Consider the following 16,202-nt stretch of genomic DNA (forward strand, 5'->3'; position numbering starts at 1 on the left):
AATTTCCACTGTAAAATTTAGTGCCGGTTATTTGATGTTATGGGGTTGTTTTGCTTTTAAAAGCCCTGGGAACATTGTCAAGATAGATCAAAATCTCAGTCAGAAGTCTACAATGCCAGTGATACAATGCATTCCTCCAGATCCAAATAAAACTGTCTCACTGACCACATAATGAAGATTTCTGCAATGGCCATTCTAGTCCCCTGACTTAATCCCAATTGAAAATGTGTAAGATGAGCTGAAGTAGCATGGACCAAAGAATGTGGAGAGATTGGGCATGGATGAATGGTCTCAGACCCCTGGCATGGGTTCTCCCACCTAATCAAACATTATAGGAGATGCAGGAGTGCTAATAATCATTATACATGTTTCTGAGAAGCGTTTTTTAAAGGTTTGATTTCTCTCTTATTTTGAGAGTATGACTGAGCTGATGCAAAACTATTTCTTCATAGCCTAATTTTTACCAAAACTCATGAAGAACATTGCATGTTTTGTTTTTACATTGTGTCCAGACCCCAGAATGGGTAGCAGTGGCTAACACAGATAAATGAAATCATGAATAAAATCGTAAAATACTGCTTAAGAGCCAACGTTCTAGTGGAGGATTAGCTGGCTAATCAGTGTTCTACTTGCATTCATATTTTTTATGACTGATAAACACCCACATCATTTTGTTATTGGGGTATGGTCACTATTTGACACAGAAAAGCAGTTTGCTATACTTTACAATACGTGGGTATTATGTATGTTAAGTAATTATAGGTAATATTTAATAATGTAAGAATTGACACAGTGTTCCATTCTTTCCTCAGTGCCGTTCAACCATTTTCAACGGTATAGCAGAGACTAATCTTTAACTAAATTAATATCAAATGGGAGTAAAAGCATGTGACTTATCAGTAATTAGCTGAGAACAGTGACCTTCAGTGCGGAACATCAGCTGACTGTGCTTAAGTCCCAAATGGCACCTTAATACATATACAGTGATTAGAGATTCCAGGCAAAGAAGGGCACTATAAAGATAGAAAAATACACCCTAGGTAAGTCTGTGAGCAAGAAAGAAACATACCAGATGACAGGAAGTGAAGCAGAAAGGACAGTTTATTGTACCCCGTACAGATGATAATAAACTCAGCAGTGTAAGGTACACATTGTGAAGAGGGAGACAAGGTGAAGCCTATACAGGTGCATACAACCATTGGCCAGGTAAGGGCAGAGACTATAGGTGGATACACACATCCCTTTATTGAGAGACTGAGTATAAAATGGCTCCCTATTCACAATATATAGTGATCCCAGTTGAAAAAAAAGTAGTTCACTATACTAGGAGTAGAGGGACATTTAGGATATCCTAAAGAACCCCAGCCAAACCACCCCTTTATAAGACAATCTTCTAGTTAGTCATCTTTTCATTCACCAAAAATGACCTCTAAAGCAAACTGTCTGCAGTAATATAATAAAATCGCATCACAGGGATTTAGATGTTTTTTTTAAAAGATACATATCTGTTATAGGCAGAACTATACAGAAGTATACAATAATAAAATCAAACAGATGCAGACTTAGCAAAAATATATATTTATATAAGTTTGTCTTTTTCCCCATTTAAGAAACAAAAACATGAACAAAATGCAGAGAACTTTCACAATGTCTGCTTTGTCCAGAGTAAAGCGATATGTTGGTGGACAGTTTGAATACACGGTCATGCAAAGAGAAGCAGAGGTCTCTTGTCGACAACCTGTGATTGGCAGAAAGACGCGTCCAGGGAAAGGTGTAGAATCAGCCCTTCGCATGCAAGGTCCTGAACGATGCCTGCCATCCTGGTGCATCTGAGAAACTAGTACACTCATTGCAGAGAAAACATCAAGCACCCAATGAAATAAATGACCTTTATAATGTAACCTTTGAGGCATATAAATTCTGAATCTCTGGGAAACATTTACTGGAGGTGTCCCTTTTGGAAAATAAAAAGGATTCCTGCAGGGCAAATTTATATTGAATTAATTTTTAGTACTGATTTGTTAGTTACAGCTGAGGCAATATAAGCTAACTTCTAGGTAACGTCCTGCATTTAAACACATTTGCCCTGTGTGCCTGTTCAGTAATCTGGCCCAGATTACACTGGATAAAAACATAACCAAGACTCATTTCAAAAAAAAAAAAAAGAAACTATAAAAAGTTATAGGCCTCTGGTTAGAGGAATCCAGCCATCTAATCTGAAACAAAGTGTCTCAGTAGGTTAGAGTACTACTAATTCTAAACCAAACTGTAAAAAAGCCAGCATACTACCAGACATGTCTTTACCATGTCTACAGAAACTAACAAGTCTGTGGGTTTTGAGTTTCTTTCATTGATATCTTGAAAATTAAAGCCCTTTCTTACTAACACACATCGTGCTGTTTATGTGGCAGAAAAATATAGAATTATGGGGGACCAAAAAGGCAACTATAGAATAGTGCTGCATTTATAGATATTTTAGTGAGAATTAAAACTTTCATTTGTAATATACTTTTCATCTTTTAGAAAAAGCAGATTGTCAAAAATCAGAATTGCTACAATTCTTGCAGAGAGATCTGTCAGTCCTCCGGCATGTTGACACCATAACACGGCCCCCGGCACTCCATCGCTTCTTCTTGGTCTCCATAGCAACAACAACGCCACCTCGCCTTGAGTCGGCAAAGCCGCCGGCGTACATTCCACCCTCGCTGTCACTGCCCACTCTCTCTGTACAGTAGAGGACGTCAGAGAATTTGGTCGGTGCAGGTTTCTCCTCAGTCGTTTTAGGGGGAGGGTTAAGTTAATCTGTAAGTGGACAGGATCGAAGGAGTGACTTATTGGCGAGAGGAAAGGGAGGGATCGGGTTCAGGTTTGATCCAGTCTTCGCTCAGCCTCGTCAGTTTGAGCCCCGGGTCGGGTTCAGGAGTAGTAGAGGGAGTGTGTAACGCATGAGCTGTGTCAGTAGCCGTAGCCGTCGGGAAAGGGCAGGCCTCCTACACATTGCTCCCCGGAGTCCACCAAGTAAGGGGGGTTGTCGTTGTAATGGGTGAGGGGCACGGTGTCGTCGTCGACCCCACCGCAGGGCAGGCTGTCTGGGTCCGCCTTCAGGTTGGGCCTCTGGTTGTCAGGGAAAGCCATGGAGAACAGGGCCTCGGGGTCGCACACAAACTTGTACACGTACCTCTCGCCGGCAACCTGGAGTAGACAAAATCAATAGAGCAAGTTAGTTAGACCCACAGAGTCTAATTGAAGAATTACTACATCGACTTGGAATCATCTCTATGGTTAGACCTCACAGCGTCAGCCCGCAAGGTGGTTTTGGATTGTGCAAATAGCTAGCTAGCTCGCAAAGCAGCGTCATGCTGCCGCTGAGGAAGGATAGAAACGGGGAACCTGCCTTTACCTTCTGCATGATGCCCTTCTCGTAGTAGTAGCGCAGGGAACGACTTAGCTTGTCATAGTTCATGGCTGGCCTGTTCTTCTGGATACCCCAGCGACGAGCCACCTGAAGAGGGACAGAAAACACAGTCAGTCACAATGCCTGACTAAACATTGCACTTCTTCAACTTGTTGTTTTAGAGCCACAATTCCCAATAGCCTTGAAGTATTGTTAGAACCAGGGTAAGAAAACGCTGAGACGGCAAAAGATTCCAACTCACCTCTTCTGGCTCTATGAGTTTGAACTCCATGCCCCGGCCCGTCCAGGCGATGAAGTGACCGTTGGCCGGGTCGTCTAAAAGGGTGACCAGGAACTGCCAGAGTTGCAGGGAGCCGCGGCGCTGGTACGGTGGGCCGTCCCGGTACACTGAGGGTTCCTGCTTGACCTTGCCTGTGACCAGGGAGAACAGAGAGTGAGGGAAAGAAAAGGGGGTCGGCCAGCACTGTATTCCCCCTCAGCTAGCTACGGTGTTGTGAGACATTCCTAGGAGCGAGTGACTGAAGTTGAGCGGGCTGCTCATTTTACACCCGCTTGCCATCTCTGCTCAAAGGAGACCTTCTCTAGCTCTCTTTTAGTCGGTGACGCAACGGGCATACTAATAATTCTGGCATTTCAAACGCCGCCAGCAGTTGAGCAGAGACGGAGTCCCCCAAGGATGGGACAAAGAATCTAGCGGGGATCATTTTAAATATATTAACCTCACGCTGCTCAAAATGCTCTCGCCCAGGACCAAGGCCAGTATAAGCATGTTCTTAACGTTGAGCCTCTTACCTTCTAGTCTGTCTGGAACCACACAGGCGTCGTCGTAGTAGAGGTGAGGCTCTCTGTCAAAGTGAAAACCTGTATATGGAAACAAAGAGGGACTAGGTTAGGTAGGCAACAGGAGGTGGTGGGAATGTGGCTCCCATTTCGTTGTGGAGGTTAGATGCTACGGTCCACTCTAAACAGCTAACAAAGCAATAATATTCGGGCAGCTGCCCATATGTGGAAAATTCCAATGCACCAACATCATGTAGGCAGCAGTGCAGCAGAGCGAGAAGCTCACGTAGTGAAAACCTACACAGGCCCGGCTGATGGATGCAGCATCCCCAAGAGATGTCATTTCAATGATGACCTTTGCCTTTCCAGTCAGGCTGTCTGTCCCATTCCACAACCATGCAGCTTAGTAAGTCACTATATGATAGTTCCTTGTTTTTATCATTACCACACAAACCAACATCGTTGTAATAAGGTTTTATTTTAAGTTGTCAAGGTAGAGTTTATGTATTTATTACAGAGGGTATGAACTTCAAACTCCCCTTTGCCGGAAACCTGTTACCATTACTTACTTTCTTGGTTGTTTTGGTAAAAGGTCCCTCCTCTTCCAAATGTAGACTGACAATTAGGCACTTCTGTAATAGAGACACGAGAAGACATGTTAGTCACACTGACAGCCTCTCTCCCATACATAATAAACATCAACCTCTGGAAGGAGTTGGATCTGGCCCACTGCTCTCGGCTCACACGCCAACAAAGGGAGATGCGCGACCCATTTACAGCAATTGTGTCTCTGGTAGACGTGCTGTCTCTGTTCCCTACATGAGCACTTTGTGTTGCTTTCTGCTGTTGAACTTGCTGCAGCAGCACTTCCTCATTTCACACCAAACGCCTGTGACGTAGCAACCGAACGGCTACGTGGGAAAATGACCGCCAGTCATATCACAGCATCTGTAGGAGCAGGCTACGCCTCGATCGCTACACAGTGCCCAAGAGCCCTCGCATGTCCGCTTAGCCGCCAGATAGATTACCCATCGGGTCGGGCATCCAGATACTAAGTCATGCCAATCGAGTTCTGCCTGGGCTGTCCCTCGATGGGTCAAAGCCCCGCCCCACTGGCAGCAGTGCCAGCGTGGCGGAAGTAGTGACACAACAGTTCCCCTCCAGGCCTGGGTTACCTGTCAACAGGATCAGATCCTTATCACCACATGGGGCCACGTCTACCCAGTGGTTATCCTAGTAGTGTCAGCTTTAGCCGCGGCTAAATTGAATCATAGATGCTCCAGCTAACAGCAACTCGTTGGTCGTGTCGTTGAAGACACCCAATCATCTAGCATTTCAAACAGAACCTAAAAGTTGTGCATGTTATTGGGAAAAGGGACGAATTCTATTGTCAAGACATCCCGATCTGGTGAGCCCAATTTCTGATGGGGACTATGGGGGTCAACAGATATTCAATAGTCTGTGTGCCGGGGGGGGTCTAGGGTGAGTTGGTCCTGTCTGGTATAATGACTTCGTTGTGGTTCAGGCCGGTTCCAGATCAGCCTGAACACAAATTGTCGTTGACCACATTCCGCCTGTATTTATTGACCCGCTGGTCATCTGAAAGTTGAAATAAATTGATGAACAATGTGGCCTCAAAAGGCTTTGAACTCTAATAACCTCCACCAGGAACAGACAAATGAGGACAGACCAGCCCCTGGCGACTGTCTTCCTGAATTATGAACTCTGTGGCAACGTCTGACGTAAAAAGGACATCTTAAAATACATTCAATTGATTACTCTGACTTTGCTGCATACTTTCTAATAACATACAAAGAGAATGTTTTGTATGAAAAAAATATTACTTCTTGTCAGTAGCCTTATTGTCATAGCCTTACTGTATGTTGTCCTAAGATATGTAAGAATTTTATTTCAAAAGTTATAATTTATTTCATAATTTATTAAGAATGTATTAATAATTTATAAAAAATACAATAAAAAGAGCGGTTATAAAAACAATAACTTTAGCAACAGTTATGGCCAATGGTACTACCTCTGGGGTGTTAGAAGAAATCAATAAAAATATATGTTTTAAAAGCATTCTACCCCTTTGAAACTTTTGAGTAGGTTGTACAGATCTTTAGGGGAAAAATGTCCAATGTAATCCTTTTTTGGCAACCAAATGTGAGGACTGCGCCAGGGATGTGTCGACTTCCACTATCCACTGTACATCCATCCAACCAACCATAGACAGGGAGCCCGGACCAATGTGCCCTTGTGCTGACGTTCATATTTATAGGCTGTAAGAAGCTAAGAGGATTTGTCATTACATCACTGGCCTCCCAATCGTAAAGCTGATAGGGAGATTGAGAGAGGGAAAGTGTAAAGCTGGCCTGGGTGGGGAAGTGGGTGTCGGTAGCAGCAGAGGAACAACAGCTGGGGTGCGTGGGCTTTGGGAGAGAACTGTACTTCTGTGTTTATGTAGAGGTACACAGTGTCCCTATTTGGATTCTGTGGTTACAGATTTTAGACAAAGTTTGTCAAAAGTTTGTCTACATAAGTTAACTGCATTCATTTTAAATGTAAATATCAGTGCAGTTTGGAGCTGGGGCCTTGTTCATGCTAGTAACTTTTGTAAACACAGACTAAATGCATTCTAGGTAGGCCTGTACTAGTTAACCACGCTTCTCTGGGATACTGACCTACTTACTGTTTGCCCTCTACCCATTGGAGGCTTAAGCCAGGCACAGAGACCCAGTTTTACTGGCCTGACTGTCAGAGCAGACTAATTTGCATAATTAAAAGTGACAGTCGTGTGTGCGCGCGCGTTAGAGGTGCTGACGCAGGGCAGTGCAAGGCGAGTGGGGGTTGATGGTCTACGCAGTCGGGTTTGTCTACGGTTCTGGGCTTTGCCGCACCAAAGCTAACAGCCGTGTGTCAGCAAGCCAAGTCACCAGGGAAAGCTATCAGAGCACGATATCAAGTACGGTGGAGAGTCTGCGTTGGCATAAACCTACAACCAGTGGCCTCGTTAGGCCTGTGCTTTCGATCCAATTCCAAAAATCTGTTTACATTTTCCCCACAAAACTGTGCGATTTGACACTGACGCACCTGGGACTGCACGCACCCCCCCCCCCCCAACCCCCCAACCCCCAGCGACGTCCCTGCCTACAACCCACGCCGGTTGTGTAGTGCAACAGGAAGAGAGAGCACCCACCAGAGTCAAAGCAGAAGTCCCGGGGCTCCTGCTTGACGGCCATGGGGTGGAAGGCAACCTGACGACGGCCCACGGAGGGGACGCTCCCCTGCTCCGCGTAGCGAGGGTCCAGCAGCTCCTGCTTGTAGCCGCGTGGGGGCACGGGGACCAGGGGCTCGGACATCTGGCGGTGGTAGGGGGGCCTCCCGTCCCGCGGCATAGAGTTGTGGCCGGGGGCCTGCTGTTGTGCCAGGAACTGGGGGCACGCCGGGCTCTCAGAGGGAGGGAAGGGTAGACACGGCTCCGACATCTGCCTTTGGAACCTGGGACAGACGACGGGGGAGGGGGCATGGCGGACGGTTAGACTGTTCTTAACGGTAGCTGAAAAACAGCTTTTTAAAAAGGGATTTACAGGGAATGAGTTGCAAACAAGACACGGAGATGGTAAAAAGAACGCCGCTGGTAATGAAAACGTAAGAGTCGCTAACAACCGATCAACTCCTAAGAGGCCAGGTTTAGACCGAGACGCGGGGCGCACAAGCCACTCAGAAGCCAATTTGGCTAACTCAGTGCAATCATGCCTGCTGCCTCCAAGCTGTAAATGAGATGTTGGAGGCAGGTGCCGCCAGCTAGCAGATATAAAAAGACCATTCAGTGACAGTAAGACCCCGTTTTCTAGAATGAGAGCTCCTTGGCCTGAACACCGCAGAGACAAGGTCAATGGATTCTGGCTGCACGCCGGGTTTCACTTTATTGGCTGGTGACGACACCTGCGTTCCGACACCTTGGGTCAGGAGCCCTGTAACAGGTGGAGGAGGGCGGGCGCTTCCCACGACCGTTAGGATTCAGTCGTCTCCCACAGAGGAGGCCGTCAGTCAAACCGGTGGCGAACAACATCGGGGCTCTTTCCCAGCCTTTCACCCCCTAAAGTCAGCATTAGTTAAAGGTCACGAGGCTTGACACACTCTCCCCTGAGCTGGACTTTCAAATGGCACAGGGGCTCAAAGGGCAATGGAAACACATGAACTCCAGCCTCAGTTAGACAAGTGAGTAAATTTAGTCCAGTCAAGAAAGGAACAGGAGTTATATATATACACACACAAGCTCTTTAGTTTACATGTTTGTAAACAACTAGATGGAGTCATTCACTGGTTGGCCAGTGACAGTGTTTAATCTCCGTATTTGGGAATATTTGCATGGACTAACATGGGTATATATTGCCTGTGGCGGCGACTGAAATCCCTGGAGTGTTGCAGTGCAGCGTGGCCGCGACACTCACCTGTGCTCGGGGCTGTAGGTGCCATCCTGACGGAGGTGTGACGGGGGGCAGGGCACAGCAAAGGGCGGGCTCTGGCTGTGAAGGGGGAGCGGCCTCTGCTGGTTATGGGCGGGGCCAACCACTTGGTTGCCAGGTTGCCCATGCGTCAAGGGGCGGGGCCCTTGCGTCTGGTTCTGATTGGGTATCTGAGGATGAGGGGGTGGAGTCGGCACGCCGTGCGGATGTGTCCCTGGGGTGTTGGAGGAACTGCACGGCGACGCGGGTGTGGAGGGAGGGGTCAATGGCTTGTAGCCCACACTAGGTTTCCTCTCATAGGCACTGAGGCGGGAAGGAAAGACAATTAGGATGAAGATGATGGTAACAGACTGCATTTATTTTGGTGTGGTGTCACGCACACAAGAATGTGCGTTCGTGTGGAAACAGGCCATACCTGTAACTGTAAAGGCACTTCTCTGTGTACGGCATGGGACTCCTGTCCTGGCTACAAGGAGACAGCTCTTTGGAAGGACTCAGTTCCCGTTTAATCTTGGTTGGTGGGGGGCCATGAAACATCACTGAAGAGATCGGGAGGGAGAGGCGAGAGCACATTAGAAAAGAATTGGACTCTGGCGAATTCACCCAATAAACAAAAGTGCACACAGTCAGTGCTTATTAAATATCCTCCATTTTCGGTGGATGGACAGACAGTGCATTCTTGCTCCCTCCCCAACCAGCACTGTAAGCCACTTAACAACCATTTGTCACATCCTAATGACGGCTGACAGCCCAATATAAAACCTCCATCTATATTTCCCCCATCAGTATCATACCATCACCACAGTCCACATGTGACAAAGAGCTGCCTCTGATTTCCATTACGACCTCATCCCCATCCCCAACAGCACCCGATGTCTTACCAAGTGCGCTACATAGGGAGGTCTGACTAAGGGGTTCTGCTGAAAAGAAGTGCACTGTGCAGGGAACAGCGCGCCATTGGGGAGACGTCACCAGTCAATACCCATGAATCAGTGTGGCCGTAATTCGATGATTCTCAATGATTTTCCTCCCCTCACTGTAACCATTAGCCCCCGCTAGATCTCCAGTCTCACATCGGGATCCCATTTCCGGCGCCACATAATGGCCCAGTGAAAGCGGATACCCGGCGAGCGCGGAGTAACAGGAGCTGGATAAATCAGCCTAACCCTGACTCTGATGGACATGGGACTGAGGGAGGGATACAATAGGCCCGCGAGCTGATCTCCGTGCGTGCTATAGTAGCCCCAGGCCGGACTGCACCCAGGAGGGACGGTGAAACCGAGCATACGGCTGGGCGTAGAAACGGGAGATTATCGGGGCACTTTCTCGACTAGTCAGGGGTCGCTGATGGTAGGGTTGGGCTTAGTACAGGAACGGCAGGTGGCGGAGCAGTCCATTGGTTCCCATGTGACGGACGGCTGGCTGTAGGCGGAGCCAAAAGGCAGCGGTGAATAGAGGTTCTGTAAGAGTCTGGCTTCCTGCCCGGCAACAGTGGTTGCTGCCAATCTCACGCACGCAGGCACGCACCTGAAAGCCCATGTCAAGAACCCCACAGCACACTTACCTCAGGGACCAGACCAGTACTGGGTTCTCCCGGGCACCGTAGCAGGGGCCCCACTGTCTAAACACACGGCGTCTGACTCAATAATATATCGCAGCACGTCGGCTTAGCGGTCGCTACTTTACGGCGCACCACCATGCAGACCAGGGCCCAAACACAAACCACTAACAAAGACCGAGAGACGCCAGCAACCACACCCCGTCTCCACTGCCACATCAGACGAAAACAAACTCAAAGAGGAGGGGACTGGTGGGGGGGTGAAATAAACCGCTCCATTGAACATAACTCAAATATTTCCCTTGGCTGCAATATAAAGGCTCTGTGCAGAGCAGACAGATGGGCGAGGGGGAGAAGGAAGAGAGCTTTGTGGACTGGAGCTCTCTGGTGTGAGGAGGGGTGGGTAGCTAATGTTGGGTTGGTGGTCCACCAACCAGCACCTCCGCACCTCCCCCAAACCCCCGCTCCAGCTCCCCCTGTTGGAATTAGTCCCATTCCAGAGGCTGAAAGTTCACAAAAGTGTGAAATCAGATTATGAGCTTGGCTCATGTGATGCCCTATGCCAATCGGCTGATTAAACCCAAAATGGTGGTGGGGGGGGGGGGGGGACTCTTCCCAGATGAGAAAGGAATGTTTGAGGGAAACAAGAATGGCGTCAGGCCGTGGCAGAATGAAAGCCCTCAAAGGACGGATGGATATATCAGTGTGAGAGACGGACTGAATAAAACATCTGAGGGAAAATGTCTCTTTCCATGCAGCACTGTTTAATCCTGTAGGTCTAAATGGTGTCAAGCACAGCAGCAGACCTGAGATTTGGCTACATTGTGCTTGGGAGCGCTTGACATAAGGTCTATGAGGTCCACGAAATACTCCAACATTTCAGAGTTGGCCTGGATACAAAACAGCACAAATATGTGGGTTGGGTTGTCCCGTTTCTTTTTTAGACACTTTATTGAGCGCATGCCTTCCGAAGAAAACAATCTATGTACCTGCTATCAGTTGTGACACTGTATAGTCTTGATTATTTAAATCTAGTGGCAGGCAAAAGACAGGATCTAAGCCACAGGTGGCCTATTCACTCTATGGAGGACTGAGTGTCTGCAGGACCTTCGCTCCTAACTTGTACCTAGTTGAAAATTAAGGTCATTACTTAGTTAAGATCTCTATGCTCCTGGTTATCTAGGTCTTGACTATTTTAATTAGAAAAGTTGTATAATCGTACATAATTTATGTTGTTCTGTGTACCGTCTTGTCTGGCATTTGACTGCCTTCAGTCAGGTTGTCCTCAAAAATAAGAATTGGTCCTTCATTGACCCAGCTAAACAACGATTAAAAGAAAAACCAACAGAAACTAGGCCCTTCGTGGAATGAATTCGACATGATCTCAGCTACAAAATATACAACATAGTACACCTTTGATGTAGGAGTGAATGTCTCATGATAGTGAGGGGTATTCCAAGCATGTTAACTTCGAGCGGTTTTTGTCACTCCTAAAAGTAACTGACTACTTCAACCATAGGCAAAAAAAAAAGCACAGAAAGTTTTGTTCAATTCAAAATAGCTAAGATCAAAAGAAGCAACCGTGTTTGTGTGTACACACACACACACACACACACACGACTCTGGTTCTAACTTGATCCCTCCTGCCCCAGCACCCAGCAGGGTATAAATAATACATCTCAGGTACTCACAGCTATCCGACTGGAAATCTGGAACAAACTGTTCGTCATCGGGCACCTGGGCTGTGAAGGAAGAGAAATGGGTGGGGGGGGGGGGCACGTTAGCAAACATTGAGTCCACGCCGCTTAAGTAACACTGGAACTGCCCATTTCATCTTGAGGGCTTTAAATAAACTGCCAAAGCAAACTAAAGTGAGCTACTAAGACCCATTAAAACAGGCCCTACAATTGTGGCAAATAAGACAATGGACAAGTCACTAGTGAATACACCATAAATACAGAGGGTACAGAGGACCAGAGAGAGAAACTAACCATTAAGAAATGTAATCGAATTAGACAACTTAAAAGGCGAGTGTAAATTGTGTTCTCTTAGTCAGCGAATTTGCTCATTTATTGGGTTCTCTCTAATTGCTCTAGCTGAATGCACAGACAGAACACATGAATATTTCAAATGATCTGTTTATGGCTCAAACGCACCACAGCGGTCTGCCTGTTGAAAGTACTTCCTGAGTACTTTTCAAATAGAGTGCGCCGAAATATTATGGGCCTCAATAGCTTGTTAAAAGATTGGCAGATCAACTGTGCAGTGTGACCCTTAAGCTAACGGCTTATCTTGCCTATTGCCCCCTACCACTCAATAACCACATACAGTACTTCTACATAAGTCAATCACTTATTAAAAATACTTCTGTACTGCATGCTCTGAAGACAGCAGCACATGAGGGATAACTGTATTACACCTAGCAAAAATATTCAAGATTCAACAAATGTTACTTATAAACATCTGCATTCCCACTCGTGTGGAAAGGCCTAACGAATCCACCTCAACTGACTGATCTTATATGAACTGAAACTCAGTTAAATCTTTGAAACTGCTGCATGTTGTGTTTATATTTTGTTCAGTACAGTGGCCTAAAGGCAAGTAGGGATGATATTAGCATAAACAGAGGGCAAATGCATTAGATCTGCAGCAGAGATCAGGAAATTGAAGCATTTTGAATCAGCTCTGTGGGATACATACAAGTCAACTCACCTTCTGCAATCCAGATCTCCTGCAGCTGACTAAGGTCTTGGAAGAGGTCTGAAAAAGATTTTGAAATATGTTTTTACAGAGCTAAAAAAGTATTTATCAGACATACCTGATAAGGGTATGTCTCGAGTACAGCATGAATCAGCAAGAGCAAAGAAGAGTTGTCCAATTACCTTCTGTGTCCTGGGCAAGTTCTGTGTCAACAAACTTCCTTTTCCTGTTGTCTATGACTGACCTGCTGTATGTTTCATCCACGTGAGATTTCTGCTACAATGAAGAAAACACAACCGACATGTTAGTTTGGACGTGATGCCGTCTGCCACTTTGGACTGCATAGATATAAATGAGGGGTCACTGATAAGTTGTTCATATTAGAAATAAGGCACCTCAAGGCTGGTAAAATGTGCCAATAAACCTCAGCTAACAGCTGTATCCAGCAGAGTGCTAAGAAAAGCCCTTAGCTGTGGTTCATTTGAGTTTCCATGCCAGGCCAAGCACTGAATCCAGGCGTTCCACATTGCCTTGTGCCTAACAACCCTTAGCCTTGGTATAGCCCACTGTCAATATTCTAGACCCCACAGTACCATACAGATAAAAATATGGCTCTGTTCCAATATCCACATTAGAATATAGAGCCAAAACGTTCTGCATTTCAACTTCTTCGCAACTTTAGTTGGAACAAAGCTGATGAAGACAACATCCATGCTTCTGATTTATAAAGAGAACAATATGATAACTAGGAGGGGCATCCCTATTCAAGTCAATGGTTAAAAAAATATATATTTCTATGAAGATGACCAGGCATCAGCAGATAACGCTCTTACATTCGCTGGGACCAGAAATGGGACTTGCTGATCATAGAATCCGTCCATGTTATCCAGGTCTTCGGAAGTTCCCAGAAAGTGGGGTTCGCGTTAAAGCGATAGCGCAACGGTCTCTATTAACTAAAAGTTCAACTGTGGGGGGAAAAAAACAGAAACAGAAACAAGTTTAGATCACAAGTCTTCTTTGCTACTCTGAAAGCCACTTGCTTTGTCTATTGTAGACAAATGTAAGCAAACAGACACCAGAACCCCCAAGACCCCACCCCCCTGTTGCTCTTGGCCAAAGCGGTTTTACATGGCATCAAGAATGTTTTTAAGTGAACATGCTGGTTAGGAACTTGTCGAGCATGCACTACTTAGACACACGTTGTAGCTGTGCAACATACGTAGCTCTCATTTAAGGGTCAATTCTACAGTAACAGGATGTCATAGTGTTTCTTTCCCCTTGAAAATGTCAAATAAAAAACATTGATTGCAAAGTTAAACTAACCATACATCTCCATGCGCAATGATAGGGTTGCGATTTCTACTAAACGTTTTTACAGAAGCACATTTAGTTGAAGAACGGTACATGTGTAAAGATTTGTAATGTGACTGGTTTTCCAAAGTTAATGACAGGACATATTGGAGACCGCAAACATAATCAGTTAAGACTAAGGAGATGTCTTGTTATTTTTTCCGGACAGCATTGTTTTTTTTACACGAAACTACATGCAGAAGCTATAACAAGTCATTATCAACCCCTTCCTCAAGTCCAATTGAAAAGGATGTTTATACTTTTTTTTGCCACCATAGCGTATGCGCGGTCGCGTGCGGGGGTACTGCGATTTCAATATACATTATAGCACAGCTGCCTTGTCCCCTGGGCATAGCGCAGTTCTAAGCCTCATACAGTGTCACCAGGCTCTCTACACCCCCGTGTTTTCACTTACTGGATGACGAATACAGGCATAGCTGGCCAATCATTAAAGTGACACGCATAGTGGCAACCCATGGAAAATGTGTATTCTCTAATGCATAAAATGTGCCACTCCAAAAGTGGACATCATGACGCGTATTTATTTTACATCAAGTTGTGAAAACAATTAGATCATGGACCGTATTCTAAAATAAGAGGTCCACATAACCATTCGCATGTTCGATCATTTAACTTCTGCAAACGCTGAAAAGTGGTAAATCGTTGGCTTTTTCGAATAATAAGAATTAAAAAAGAATGGCCCCCTCGAAATAAGAAATCACAATGATATGAAAATCCTTGTTTTTAAGTAGTAACTGCTAAACGATCAAACTAAAATCTTAACTAGTTTAAAGCATTTGCATTTGTTGAGGAGGTGAACAACATCCGACACGGCCGACACCCCCCAGCCACCTCCACCCTCCCCATTCACCGACCCTTGTTTTTGTCAATGAAGTGAAACTTGATCCGTGTAGAACTGCAAGAAAGAAAAAAGCCTGACCCTGTCCATTCATAAAATCACAAGCAGCCCACTGACCTCGAAGATAAGGAAACCAATATGCATACTCAGATAAAGGGACACGCAAAGAGGACAGCACAGCACACACAAACTACAATATAGTGCATGGGGCAACTTAATACATAGCAAAAGAAAATGGTTGCCAAAGTAGGCTATGTTTTCTTGAAGAAGATGGCGATCCGTTTTCGCCCATGGCAGAGCTCTAATTGAGCTGTTGCAGGCGTTCGTAAACTTCGAGATATTACATCGATTCGCAACTGACGACAATTCATGCAAAATAAGAATCTAAAGCATTTAGATTTTAAGCTACTCACCCTTTATGCGTTTCAATTCCGTTACAGCATGGGAAGAATGTAGGCTAATAAATCCACAATGTCTTCGTTCCGTGATTAATTGATGCGCTCCCTTCGAATCATACAACTAGACTGAAAGCTAAGGTAATGGACGGGTTGGTTTTCCCTGGGGCTCCAGTGGTACACAAAAGGCACACGCTCATTGGCTTGCTGGCATTGTCATTTCTGGGAGTAACCAATGGACATCTGAAACTTATGAATTATTCATCAGGTGCTCGAGGACCAATGGTAGTGTTAGTCTATCCTATATTTATGAATGGCTAGCTTTCATTCAAAAAAAAAAATCGGTTATCGCCTCTGTGAGACATTTAAAGGGCCAGCAATGAAGACAAATAACCTGGCTATAACAGACAGTAGAAATATACAAATCGATGGTTACTGTTTTATGTGAAAGTGTTTGTTTTTTATGATTTGACCAATAACTGTAATTTTAGAAACAGGTTGACCACAGTCCACTTCACTAGTCACAACCACAACCTGATGTACGCCATCGGAAACAAAATGTGATGCAAACTAGAAAGCCACAGAGTACAATTTCCCCTACCATGTCTGTAAGAAAGGTCAAATATATTTATGCTATAATACTTTAGATAATTTAGTCTCATTTAAACCTACAAAG

General features: G+C 45.5%; 1 protein-coding gene across 7 annotated transcripts; it reads right to left on the reverse strand.

Annotated features, from left to right (window-relative positions):
- Positions 1–1,083: 1,083 nt before the first annotated feature.
- On the reverse strand, positions 1,084–15,665 carry etv5a (ETS variant transcription factor 5a). 7 transcript variants are annotated; one of them, XM_020055080.3, is made up of 13 exons: positions 15,545–15,665; positions 13,756–13,887; positions 13,105–13,195; positions 12,935–12,982; positions 11,914–11,964; positions 9,080–9,203; positions 8,650–8,967; positions 7,392–7,693; positions 4,765–4,827; positions 4,208–4,276; positions 3,657–3,826; positions 3,401–3,502; positions 1,084–3,192 (listed from the first exon to the last, which is right to left on the reverse strand). In XM_020055080.3, exons 2-13 carry the CDS (start codon positions 13,801–13,803, stop codon positions 2,956–2,958), a joined length of 1,623 nt encoding a protein of 540 aa, XP_019910639.2. In that variant the 5' UTR covers positions 13,804–13,887; positions 15,545–15,665; the 3' UTR covers positions 1,084–2,955. The 7 variants fall into 7 exon arrangements, with proteins under 7 accessions (XP_019910639.2, XP_019910638.2, XP_019910637.2 ...); XM_020055079.3 differs by having other exon boundaries at positions 3,395–3,502; XM_020055078.3 differs by having other exon boundaries at positions 3,395–3,502; positions 12,923–12,982.
- Positions 15,666–16,202: the final 537 nt, after the last annotated feature.

Source organism: Esox lucius, chromosome 16, assembly GCF_011004845.1.
Source record: "Esox lucius isolate fEsoLuc1 chromosome 16, fEsoLuc1.pri, whole genome shotgun sequence".
NCBI classification, from domain to species: domain Eukaryota; kingdom Metazoa; phylum Chordata; class Actinopteri; order Esociformes; family Esocidae; genus Esox; species Esox lucius.

What these genes read in the sequence shown, in the direction of transcription:
- etv5a (XM_010879707.4), bottom strand. Translation starts at nt 13,803, where the DNA reads ATGGACGGATTCTATGATCAGCAAGTCCCATTTCTGGTCCCAGCGAAT. An exon ending in TTACCAAAACAACCAAGAAA is followed by an intron (nt 4,277 to 4,764) that starts GTAAGTAATGGT and finishes TTCCATATACAG; the next exon opens with GTTTTCACTTTGACAGAGAG. An exon ending in GGTTCCAGACAGACTAGAAG is followed by an intron (nt 3,827 to 4,207) that starts GTAAGAGGCTCA and finishes CCCTGGTCACAG; the next exon opens with GCAAGGTCAAGCAGGAACCC.